Source organism: Lygodium microphyllum, chromosome 1 (assembly GCF_053477565.2).
Source record: "Lygodium microphyllum isolate KBCC chromosome 1, Lygodium_microphyllum_v1.1.10, whole genome shotgun sequence".
Lineage (NCBI taxonomy): Eukaryota > Viridiplantae > Streptophyta > Polypodiopsida > Schizaeales > Lygodiaceae > Lygodium > Lygodium microphyllum.
The window spans coordinates 178,718,902-178,732,416 of record NC_141135.1 but is presented as its reverse complement, the minus strand read 5'-3'; the positions used below and the strand labels follow the sequence as shown (position 1 = coordinate 178,732,416).

Genomic DNA, 13,515 nt, shown 5'->3' with positions numbered 1-13,515 from the left:
TAGTCCACTTGGATTGGAATCATATATTTGTTTTTGTACTTTATATATCATAACACACTTTAGCTTATAGGCTCTTCACATTATTGAGTTGATTTAAAGTTACATTCAAGTCTTTATTCATACACTTTATAATATGTTTTAAGAAATGCTTGTAAGTACTTATGAGATTCAATATTCAATTTGTATAGTTTAGCATTTGGGTATACAATCTTTACTGTTTTGATATTGAACTTCGTTGCATGTTCTTAATGAATACTTGCACTTTTTAAGGCATGAAAGTTAAACTCTCATTATCCATGTCATGGCCAAGTTTCATGCTACTTAACAATCTTGAATCATTAGATATAGTTCTATTTTCTCCATCAATGAGTGGTCTCTTGATTTTATGCGTGTCATGGCCTAGATTCTTGCAACTCAACGATATTGAATCATTAGAGATAGTTTTATGTGCTCCATCAATGAGTAGTCCATTGATTTTATTCATGTCATGGCCTAGATTCATAGTCCTTAATAAAGACTTGCACTTTTTAAGGCATGAAATGTAAATTTTCTCATTATCCATGTCATGGCTAGGTTTCATGTTGCTTAACGAACTTGAATCATTAGATGTAGTTCTATTTGCTCCATCAATGAGTGGCCTCTTGATTTAGTTCATCTCATGGCCTAGATTCATGCTACTTAACGATCTTGAATCATTAGATATAGTTTTGTTTGCTCCATCAATGAGTGGTCCCTTGATTTTATTCATGTCATGGCCTAGATTCATGCTACTCAACCAAAATGATCATTGCCCTCTTTTGTTTCTTAATTTTTTATTTAATTTTAAATCATTAGATATATTTCTATTTCTACGTCAATGTTATTGTCCTCTTAGCTTCAGTTATGACAATTCCAACATGTAGGATCAAGATGGGATCCTTGAGCTTCACTCTCACATCTCAATATGCTTCAGTTATGACAACTCCAACATGTAGGATCAAGATGGGATCCTTGAGCTTCACTCTCACATCTCAATATGCTTTAATTATGACAACTCCAACACGTAAGATCGAGATGGGATACTTGAACTTCACTCTCACATCTCAATATGCTTGCAATTAGATTCATGTGAAGTACATATTTAACATTTCTTTTTTCAATAATTCATTGTTACATCTCCATGGTTGTGATTTAGGTCTTTACTTTTTAAGGAGGAAAATAGTCATGTCATAAGCTAATTTATTTCACATGGTAATACTACTTGTGATAGACAATTTTACTTATCTAGATAATTAGCCATGGAGCTCAATGCATGTGCTATTGATGATGAGTTGTTGCATGTACTAATGTGATGATAAGTGTGATGCATGTACTATTTATGACATAGATATAGTGCAACTCATGACTTTGTTACCTTGCATTACAATTGTTATATGGAGGGTAACAAATGAACTTTTGTGTCTTCCTGTGCATGTGTGTACAAAAATGTAAGGCTCAACCCTCTTCTATCCTAGATAGACACACACTCATATCTTAACATTTCATAATACAAATGAATTTGTGTGTGTTCATGTGCATGCATGCATAAAAACATTGTTTGGGGGGAGCATAAAAGTGTTAGGCCTAAAACCACTAGGGTTCAAGAAAATAGACAAGACAGATAGAAGAAAGAAACTTTGGAAATAAGAACACAAAATATCTTGTAGAACCCAATAAATAAACAACTACAAACTTTTATTGCTCTATTGTATAATCTCTCTTAGGCTAAGAACTCTACATCTAAGGTGATAGCTCAGACAAAACTCTTTCCAAGATGATAGCTTAGACTCTATTCAACACAAAAGACTCTACTACAATCATGCAATGATCTCTTATACCAACAATGTCCTCTTCTCTACACAAACAATCCAATATATATACCAACATGACTAGCACAACTTAGCCCTACAAATCCCTATATAATAATAGTGTAATAGTCCTAAATCTGCCCTAGATGTATAGCATACATGCATCCACAAGCATCTATTAGTCTTCTCCCTATTTACTTCAGTGTTTTTCCTAAATTTATTTTCTTTTGTGTCTGTTGTAACTTGTTTCGATCAAAACTTTGTCATAATAACTTAAAATAGGATCATCCAGGTGCTCAAACTGAAGCGAACTAACCTAATCGACAAGCCAAGGTGCGTAGAATTGTCAAAATCCTCTCAACATAGTCAAAATGCTAGTTTTTTGTAAACGCCTTGCTTTTTTACATTCTTTGGCTTGGAATACTTATACCACTCAACATATGACTTGACACACTATTAATGACCTCTGACACTTAAATTTAGTCACTTGTCTGACATATGAATCGGTACTTTGCACTATTGTGGCATACACTGATGTACTCTTGACAAGTCACATAAATCACTAAATAACTCATCCCATAGGCACACACCAAGATTGTGTAATATTGAACAACTTGTTTGTTTTCACACTTTAGACACATAGTATCTCAACATCCATTGGGCCTCTAAATGTGCACATCCTTTCTTACTCTTCTACAGGTTTGAAGCCTTCATCATCTTCCATTAGCTTTGAATCTTTTTCTTTAATATTATGCTTTGCCTCTTCATCTTCAAGCTCTATCTCTTCATATTCCTTTGATTATCTTCTCTTGAATATCTTGATTCTTTTACTGCGAGAATCCTAAGCTCTATCTTGTCTAGTTTGCACAAGTAGGCATATCTAGCATTATCAAAAACATGCCATCACAATGTATAGTTCAAACCACCTCTTGGATGCCTTCCTTAATGTGCTATGGTGTTGATTTTCTATACTATCATCATATACCAACACCCATTCACCCTCTTCAATAGTCCTAGGTCTCAATCCATGTCTCCTATCAAATCTCTCTTTGTTCTTCAGTCTTGCCTCTTTTAGTCTCTACATTGCAACCTCAATATATTCTAGTCTCCTCTCTAGATATTGAATCCTAAGAGATAAGAGCTCTTCTTTGGTCAAACCTTCTTTCCATGGAATTATGCTCCATGTAGTGGTCATCGTCTCTATAGGCATCACTAGCTTCTACCCATTCATGAGCTCAACTGGTACATAACCTGTGATAGCACTATGCATGGTATGATCTGCCCATAAAGAAAAAGGCAATAACTATGGCCACTTCTCCGCAATCCTTTGCTAAAGCCTTCATTATGGGATGATTCCATCTCTTACTCTTTCCATTACCCTTTGGATTATAAGTTGAAGTCAATGCCAAGTTTATACCCAATCTTGAAAAGACCTCTATGGCTTCTTCAACATCCAACTCTCCTCTATCTCTAGTCACTTTTCCTATATATGCATACTTGCAAAATGGAGTCTTCAAGAAGAAAATTACATATTGCACTTGCAATCTTAGTCCTTAATGTTCTCTCTTCAACGCGGTTAGCCAGATCTTCTCTTACAAGCACTACGTATCTCATTTTCCACAAACCCATAGGTATAGTAACAAGGTCAACAACCTAGTTATATTGCATGCATGAAAGATACATAGGGTGTAACTCATCTCTATGCCATACTAAAGAGTACATTTGGCACTCTCTACAAGGTTCTATAGAATTTTATACGTCTCTATAAATTCCCTTCCACCAGTACCACTCATCAATCTTCTCAAATGTAGCTTTTATTCATCTATGTTATGCCCACAAAATTTCATGGGTCCTTCATACTTTGAACCTATGTATCTCTATCATACACTACCCTCAATGGTGATCTTACTTTCTTCTTTGGATACTTCCATAAGAAACCATCTTTCAAGAAGTAGCCATAAGCCTTCCTTCTAATCCTCTTGAAATTTGTGTTTTTCCAATCCTTTCTCTTGTTCAATATACTTAGGTACTAGCCAATCTATAGCCATGTACACTCATTCAATTCTTTCGCAAAGATTTTGAGAAAAATACCTAGCATTCATGTTCCATTATAGTAGCTAAAATCTTAACCTTAGCATCCTCTACTAGCATACCCTCTTCATCCTCATATCTGGCTCTAGATAGCATGTTTGCTTCTCAAGTTCTCTTTTCATGCATTATGTATAAACTGTGAGTTCATTGACTTTTGTATAAGCAATCCATCTTAACATGGCTATATCTATAGTAGAACAACTTGTAATCATGCTTAGCAAAGGAAAAAAGTCTATTTCTACTATGACTAGAGCATCAATCAACTACTCTTTATCACACTTTAATGAGGTCATAATACCCCATTCCTCTCTCTTAATCTAGTGGGTATCTCCTCTTTCTTTCATTTAAAACATTTGCACCAAATCTTACTACGTATCAATCCCTTCTTCATCATCTTGACCTTTAGCTAACCAATCCCAATTAGACTAGTGTCCATTGTAATAATGATAGGATTCCCATCTACATACTTTGCTTTTCTCAATGTTTGTGCAATCCTCAAATGCTTCTTCAATTCCCTTATAGCTTTAGCATGTCTCTTGTCCCAAATGAATTTTTGTCCCTTTCTTAACAATTGGTGCAAGTCATCTACAATGTGAGAAAAATGGGGAATCCAAATTAAGTAAAACACATATGCTCTAAGAACCCTTTTGACTTTAGACACTAATGAACATATGTTTTCTATCTTCTCTATTGCATTCACTTTCACAATAGAAGGTCTTCTTCCATTAGGCCCACATATATGACCCACTATCAATACTTCATTGACCCCAAACATTGATTTCTGATCTGAGAGGGCCAATTTTTTTATCTGAGAGGGTCAGATTTGATTCCTCTAACCTGATAGGGATTTTCTCAATCTGATACATGATCTCTGACAAACTTTCTACAACATTGTTCATCCAATTTTTCATATGTCTCTTTCTTTGCACACCCGTTAATAGGCATATCATCCAATAATGGCATAGTCGGACTAGGAAAAGAATCGCTAAGTACCTTGCTCATGGCATTCATCAAATGAGCCACAAAGTTTGTAGCTCCTTGTGGCAATGTACACATATGAACCAAGTCAAATGGAGTTTTCATTGTAGTCAAGTCTTTTGCTCTCCAGTCCAAGCTAGAAATTGTAATATCCTAAGTATAGATCTCACAAACAATAAATAGCTCTTCTTGAGAATGCTTCTGCAATCCACCATTGGTCCTACATCCACATTCCACATGGTCATTGGCTCACTGGCCAAAGATCTTGAATTCACTGTATCATTCTTCTTAGGCATTGTGAAAAGGCTCTAGAGTACCCATTCTTATTCTTTCATTTAACAAATCTATGAGTCTTAGCAAACTTAGCCCTGGTCACTAGTATAGATCACAAGTTCCAAGGTGTGCATTGTATGGTATAAATCACCATGATTGCCACCTCTTGGATCCACATAACATATTTCATTTGTCTGAAATGCACATGCTTTGCTATACCTAGATAATATCTCTATGAGACTCTATCTCTCTTCTGGTATAAGAGAAACTCTTTACAACCATTCTTCAGTTCTTTAAGAGATTCCTCTATAAATTTATGGCCAATCTTCCTTGGATCTCTTAGGTTTGGCTATTTGGAAGCCAACTTGACTAGCTCTTCACTCTCTAGAGGCAATGCTATTGCAATCAACTCCACCTCAGCAATGACTTGAAATATATCCAAATAATATGTATATAATGGTAGACCCAACAATACTCTACTTTATTTTCAACATAGCTCAGAGCTCTACAATAATGTTTGCAAAAGATACCCCACCATACAATCCTATAATCTTCTCATCATCCTACAATAAACCCTACTCTTTCATACTTGTTTCTAACCTACAAACATAGTGTCTAGAAGCTCTCTTCATCTCTTCAATCCTTTGGAATTTCACAGAACCTACTCTAGGAAGAATCCTATGAAGCTTGAAGTAAAAGTGTGTTCACCTCTAGAAATAGGTGAGAGCTTTATCCTCTCAGTACCATTATAGTCCTACATTACAATAGTACTTATTGAAGACCCGATTTCTAAAATTCTTTAGCATTGGGAAGCAATAAATAATCCCTCAATGTCTATAATTTCTTCATGGAACTCTCTTTTTGCTATCCCAAGGATTTCACCCAATGTAAACTCGACTTTATTATTTAGAATCCTCTCTTTCGAAACCTTTTCATGATCTATGGTCATCTCTATATTAGAGAAGCTTGTATCATGGTTGTTTTCCCTTTGGCTTTTCCTGTTTCTTTTCTTTCTACCCTTTCTTCTTCTATACATCTTCCATGTTCTACTTTGGACCTAGTCTGGCAAGATGCATAGACTGGTCAGGCTAATTTGTCCTACCACCCCCTTTAGTAACCCTCTTTGAGGTCCCTAAGTTTCCTTCATTTCTTTTTCTTTTATCTTCCATTATTACATTTATGTTTTGTTGCTTTACCAAATATATATGGATAGAATAAGAATCCATAGGGAAATCCCACCTAGTCTTCTCTTCTCTCTAATACTTTGACTTGCATCATTTAGCTTTTTCTTTGGCACTTTATCCTTACTTGTAATCTACATGGCATGGGTCCGTAACTCTACTTTCATACCTACATTGGAAACTAGAGATCTCTCTATTTATAGTCCATAGATAGCAACATCTATGGCTACATATGCAATCCACACTATATGATTTTTAAGAATCTTTTGCATATCTCCCTTCCAAAAGTTTATAGGAAGGGACATATCATTTTCATTTTCATGGATCTTTCCATCCTTCGAAAGGATCGAATTTTTTCTTAATGCATCTCTCATGACTTGCAGTCTTTGCGATCATGCTCTATACTACCATAGCTTATGCAACGACAAACAAAATATTCCCTAGGTGGGGTCTTCAAAAAGTAGAAGCTTTCCTTGACTCTTTCTTACATATTTTTTCTAAGTTCATCCATGGCACTGTCTTTTAAAGAATCTACAAAAGGCATGGGAAGTGGTTGCCTAATCACTTGCTCTAACGGTTGTTATTGATCGGGTATTGGCCTAGGCATGACCAACATATCTCTTCTTCTTTATCTCTTCTTTTGTTTAGACACAATATCTTGCACGTCTTTCCATTCAATCTTTATGCCTTACTTTGTAGTATCATCATCTAACAATTTATCTAACTCTAGCTATAGTAGAGGGTCCACTGCTTGTAGAAACAAAAGAACTTTCATTGTAAATAAGGATAATTGCTCTACACTGTCCAATTGACCAAACTTCATTTCAAATTCTCCCTATGGTTCTAGAGCTAAAAGGCCCTTTTTAGGTTTATAAACCCACTCTAGGAAAGTTCACTTAGTTACTTGGTATGCATCCTCTATGAAATACTCTTTTAGGGCTCTCTTGAAACCAAGCCATGTATTTCTATAATCTATGTAGATGGACTCTATGTGGCTCCGAATAATTTGATAAGAAACAACAATATCTTGGCATGTCATCTACTACTAGTACACTCATCAACTCTAGCTTATTTGCATTGATACAAAGTAACCTAGAAATATTTATGTCATCAAACTTCTTTATCTCTACAGTCACTTCTTGCATAGCCCTGGTAACAGTCTCTTCATATTTAATTAATTCATAAGTCCTTATGAAATCTATGAGATCTATTGTCCCGACAACAACTTAATCTTCAACTGGTTCTCCCATCTTGTAGACTATAAGGTACGCCTTTCATGTCAGGTCCACTAGATATTTGGGGGGGGGGGGGGGGGGGGGGGGGGGGGTGGAGGGGGTAAAAGTGTCAGGCCTAAAACCGTTGGGATTCAAGAAAATGGACAAGATAGATGGAAGAAAGCAAGTATAGAAATAAGAACACAGAATATCATGTAGAACTCAATAAACAAATGACTACAAACTTGTATTACTTTGTTGTATGATTTCTCTTAAGTTGAGAACTCTGTGTTTTGGTGATAGCTCAAACAAAACTCTTTCTCAGATGATAGCTTGGACTTTGTTGGGCCCAAAAGACTCTATTGCAACAACACAATGATCTATGTGTACCAACAATGTCCTCTTCTCTACCAAAACAACCCATTATATGTATGAAACACACATAGCACCACTTCACCTCAACAAATCCATGTACAACAACAGTATAATAGTCCTAAATCTACCCCAAATTTCTAGCATACATGCATCCACAAGCATGCAATAGTCTTCTCTTGGTTTACTTTAGTGTTTTTCTTGAATCTGTTTTTTTCTATCCTAGATTACAACTTGTTTTAACCAGAACTTTGCAATACCAACTCAGAATAGGGTCATCCTCTAGGTACTCAAATCGAATTGAACAAACTTGTTTGACAAGTCATCATGAATAGAATTGTGAAAATTATCTCAGAATAACCAAAATATTGCTTTCTGTAAATGCATCACTTTTGGATATTTTTTAGCTTGGAAGACTTCTACCACTCAAAATAAGTCGTAATACATTAGTAACCTTTGACATTTAATTTTGACCACTTACATATTCGGCATATGAATTGGTTTACACTATGCACTAGCTTACTCTTAATAACAAGTTGCATAAATCACTAAATAACTCATCCCATAGGTACACACTGAAATCCTTTTACATTCAAGAACCTATTTGTTTTCACACTTCAAACACTCAGTGTCTCGACAGCATAAGGCTCAACCCTCTTTTATCCTAGATAGACACACACTCATAGCTTAACGTTGCATAATGGAAACTTGAATTTGCACAAATTTTGAATGAAAGACCTCTTAATGGATTAGATTTGTTTCAATAGTATACTATACATTTGTATTTGGGGTTTGAGTTGAGATGGTGGTCATTTTTTTACTAGGGTTTAGGGACAATGTGATGTGGCCTCGGGGAGTTCACTATATATATATTCTCTATATAACATGCGTTCATGGCCTATTTATAAATATCCTAATCTATGAATTTTTCTTGAATAAAACACAACCCTTTTCTATTCAATCTGTAAGTAATCCCTTTATATGACACCCTTCTATATGTAAAAAATGTATAAATTTGGTGTTTTAAAAACCCCTTATTTTGAACTCACGTTATATATACATATATTCATGAGTGACCCCCCCGACCCCCCCCCCCCCCCCCCCCCGCGAGGATGTGGCATTCTAAACATACTAGAAATTGAGAAAAATCTTCATACAAGTGACACTTTTTTCAATCATTTGAACTTGCAACTAATATATATGTCCACAAGAGTGCATAATGAAGATAGTAGAATAAATTGCAATAGCTTTCGATAAAGATACAGTTATAAGATTAAGTGGTAACAATATGTTGGAATTCACATAGTATAGGATATTTTGATAGATTTTTAGATACAAGGATTGTCCCTTGGAGAGAGAGAGAGAGAGAGAGAGAGAGAGAGATAGACTCGAGAGAAAGAAAGAAAGAAAGAAAGTTATATTAACGTCTTCTAAAGACCAAAACTGGCCTATGAGACAAATTGTGATACAACTGATGAGGTCCAGCGAATGAAAAGCTAAAAACTGGAAACTGAAAATACGGTGGTGTGAGTGTGATAAGTGTCGTGTATGTGTATGTGCGTATGTAGCTCTGGTACTCCAGATAATGGCTACAAAAGGGGAACAAATGTCGGTTGTGATAGGGGAACAACTGTCGGCTGTGATAAAGTGGTGCGATGTGTATATGTAACAGATACAGGGAGATATACTATCCTGGGATGTAGTAGCAATCGTCGAAGTCGCTAATAGCAGGTGATCCCTCCTGGATGCAGGATGTGGTACATCGGCGGTGGAGAAAGAGCAAACTGGAGATCTGAGATCCAATGTGTCGAGTGTCGTCGGATCTCAGTCTGCTGTCGATGTAGATCAAGAATCCTTCGGATCTCCTGTCGGTGTGGCTATGGGGTCCGAAACCCACGGATCCTCGTGTGGCGTCGGGTACGCTGGTCCTCAGCCTGCTGTAGTGTGAGCCCGAAGGTCTGGCTGGAGGCTGGTACAGTAGCTCTCACTCTGCCTACGAGCCTCTACTAGAAGGTTTGTCAGTAAGCTCTATTACTATCCTCTCTATTACAAGAATAGATTGGATGTTAAAACTTGCTTGGGCTTCTATGTCATTGTTATATTCTTTATGTTATTAACTTAATTACAAATTCATGTAACTCTCTCTCTCTCTCTCTCTCTCTCTCTCTCTCTCTCTCGGCCGGGTGCTCTACACCCATGAATTGATAAACAAAGTTGCATGTATGGTACAATTTTCCAACGCGCCTTTGATGAGATATAGATCTTGACCCTTTCATCTTTTCAACATCGATGTATTATTTTTGTGCATATGACACTCTATGGAGGCGCAAAGAATTTGTTAAATTTTACAATAAGCAAATGCCACACTAAGAATTATTCCATAAATAACGTCATAGATGCACCATTGCTTACTAAGAAAGAAATTTGTGGAAAGAAAAAAAGCTTCTTTAAATGTCTTTTGTTACATTATGCATTTGTGGTAGTTTTTTTTTTTTTTGCACTTAGCTTTTGCTTGCTTTTCATTGCAACATTGTTGTTTGTACATTCACCTTCCAATGATTGCAATTCAATTATGTTTTTGGATGTATAATGGTTTGGCATTGATTTTGTTGGATTCCTTGAAAGGTGTATTGTTTTCCCAATGAAAATCATAAAACCCGTTAACAATCAATTTGACTATTGAAAACTGAGGATCATTAACTCTTCAGTGTATTTGATTTTGCACACGGTAATATGTATGTTACCTACTCTATGTTTCATTATGAATCCTTGGCCTGCTCTTTGTTCCATTACGAATTCTTAAAAAGAGAGACTTGTTAGGGACAAAACACACATCTTTTGAAAGTGTAGGCTACATACTATTGAGACATGGAAGCTAAAGAGGCACATCCAGCTTCACAGTTACAATAAAGGATCCATACTGTGATCCTAAATGATGATAGGATCGTTACATGTGACAGCGTTGTTTGCACTGCACCAGGCATACAGTTTGTAGTGTAAAACGTGTTGTTTGATTAGAGTTTTTGTAAAGGAGATTAGCCCCGCGAGTCTCGCTACGTTGGGAGCTTTGTAACGATGCCAACCGCATGAAGCAGGCCTGGTCGGCCCGCTGCTGCGTGTGGATCAAGGACTAGGAGAGTGGAATGTGAGAATACAGAAGGTGGGGATCTCTACGCTTTCTTAGCAAGGAGTTTGCGCTCCACGAAGTAGATGGCCAAGAGGGAGACGACAGCGAAGGCAGAGAAGACGCCGGCGGCAATGTCCATGGAGGCACTGCGCCCGCTGATGGGCTGGACGGTGAAGGAGACGCTGCTGTTGCCATAGGCGACCTTGTCTCCATTGCTGTCCAGCACGTAGGCGCGCACGTAGTAGTGAGCGAAGGGGACAGATTTGGAGATCTTGTACGTGGCTGTCGTGTAGTTGCTGCTGAAGTCCGTTTTGCCCAGCTCGAAGGTGCAGGTCTTGTCCTTGGAAAGCAGATCATTGGTCTTCCTCCATGGCCTGTCTACCTGACTCAGCGGAGTGAAGCACAGGTTCAATTGCACCTTCTTGTAAGTGGGGTTGATTAGATCCTGCGGTCTCCACTGCACCGCCACGGAATCCTCCCCGGCCTTGAACTCTGCATTCAAGAAAACATTATTACACAGACGATTATGGCCCAATCCTGTATGCCTTATAATACTCATTAAGTTCATCTCGAGACGCATTGAAAATAGATTACGGAATTGTCGTGCTCAAAGGGCCTTGAGCAGTTGAAGAAAACTTATAAAACTGTCAAATTTCTGAAAGCAAGCCCAGTAGTCATCAATCATGATGCCAATGATTTTTTGGGATCGGCATATACTCACCAGTCGAGTTGTCTTTCAATTGGTCAATGCCGTTTTTCAGAATGACAATTGAATCAGCGCTGCGCTGGAGCTGTGACAACTTGTCAGCAGCTTCTCCCATAGAGAACTGGAAGAGGATGAGAGAGGAGGACAATAGTACAGCAGACCACATCCAAGCAGAAAACCCCGCCATCGCAGCCTCCCGTAGAATCTGAATGGGACCAAAATGAACCAGCCATCAGATTTGATTTCGTCTCGGACTCGAGAGGTGAAGTATTTTGAGGATATTGACAACTTAAACATCAGAAAAAAAATTCTCTCAGACTCTTGACAAATTTAGAGTCACGACCATGGAATCTGATTTCAAGAGTACCGCATTTTCTCAACAAAGTACTGGCTGCTAAATCGGAACAAAATCTCTCTCAAACTGTTGACAATTTTACTCAAAACTCCTTTTGCCAAGGGATTGTCCAGACTAGCCATGGCCTGTCCGACTAATGCATCGTATATAGGTTTTTAACTTTTGGTTTGTTTGCATCTGTATATAGCCAGCTTGCTTCTCTATCGGCAACATGCTTCTGCCTTTCAGGGGGATTGTCCACTTCAACCATCGCTAGACAAAGCATCATCTGCTTTCATAACCTTGTGAATCCAACAATAGGACCTTGCATGAGGTGAGACCTCTGAAATGTAAGAAGGATATCGCCTGTTGGAAAATCACCAGCCATGAACCTATGCTTAAGTGAAAGCTCTGACCGTCATTTATAGAAACCGTTGCCTGATTGAGCTCTCTGATATCAGTCTTCCAACGACTGATCCAGGACTTCTAACCAGCAGCCATGGCTGCCATAGATTACGGCATTGAAACGCAGGACGAACTGGAAAATACAAAATAAAACAAGAAACAGGAACACAAAGCTTTCAACAGAAAATTGAGAGCATGCTAAAAGGGCTCAGAGAAGGCTACCTTGAAAGGCACAAGAGGAGAGCGAAGTCCCGCACTGCCGATACAGGCCTCTGAGCGAGGAAGAGGCGGGGAGAGAGAAGCTGCGAACGTCTGTCTGCTGACGATGGAGGAGAAAGGGAGGGGGATACCAGAAGGCTTTATAGGAAGGAAGCAGTTGTATGTATGTGTGCGCACGCCCGCGCTTCCCTGCTGTCTCTGCCTTTGGAGTTGGAACTTGGATGGACATGTAGCTGGCAAGAGTCTTATACTCGCGTCACAGAAGACGACAGGGAGCCTGGGGGAGGCAGTGGCTTTACGAAAGTCAAAGGGGGCCGGGAGAACGAAGGAGCTCCAGGTTATCAGATCTCAAGGAGGAGCCATGGCGCCGCTTCCCACACACCAGCCAGTGCACAGAGAGAGAGAGAGAGAGAGAGAGAGAGAGAGAGAGAGAGGATAGGCTAACCTCCCATGCTCTAGACATCAAATCGCCCGCGTTCCCATGGACAGCCATCCATTCCGGCCCCTTTGAGTCTCTATTCCCATCAGTTCACTCGCCACACCAATCACAGCTTATTTTCCTCTCTTTGGCTCTAAGGTCTAGCCACACCAGCTACAACCATTGCCACAAGCCTACTTAGTTTCCTTCCTTACCATCCCACGCTACAAGATTGAGTAATCTTGATGCAAAAACATCACATCTTTAAGCATTATCCGTTGTTCACAAGTTTGCCACACTGCTCTGCCAACCGCTCATTATGGCATGCCTGTTTTTGAGCTTTTGTGGCTTGAGAAAAATGTCGTGGTACT

General features: G+C 38.4%; 1 protein-coding gene across 1 annotated transcript; it reads right to left on the bottom strand.

Moving 5' to 3' along the window:
* Window positions 1–10,771: 10,771 nt before the first annotated feature.
* On the bottom strand, window positions 10,772–13,132 carry LOC148042027 (high-affinity nitrate transporter 3.1-like). Its single transcript, XM_087685052.1, has 3 exons — window positions 12,730–13,132; window positions 11,784–11,973; window positions 10,772–11,554 (listed from the first exon to the last, which is right to left on the bottom strand). Exons 2-3 carry the CDS (start codon window positions 11,953–11,955, stop codon window positions 11,106–11,108), a joined length of 621 nt encoding a protein of 206 aa, XP_087541178.1. The 5' UTR covers window positions 11,956–11,973; window positions 12,730–13,132; the 3' UTR covers window positions 10,772–11,105.
* Between the last annotated feature and the right edge of the window lie 383 nt (window positions 13,133–13,515).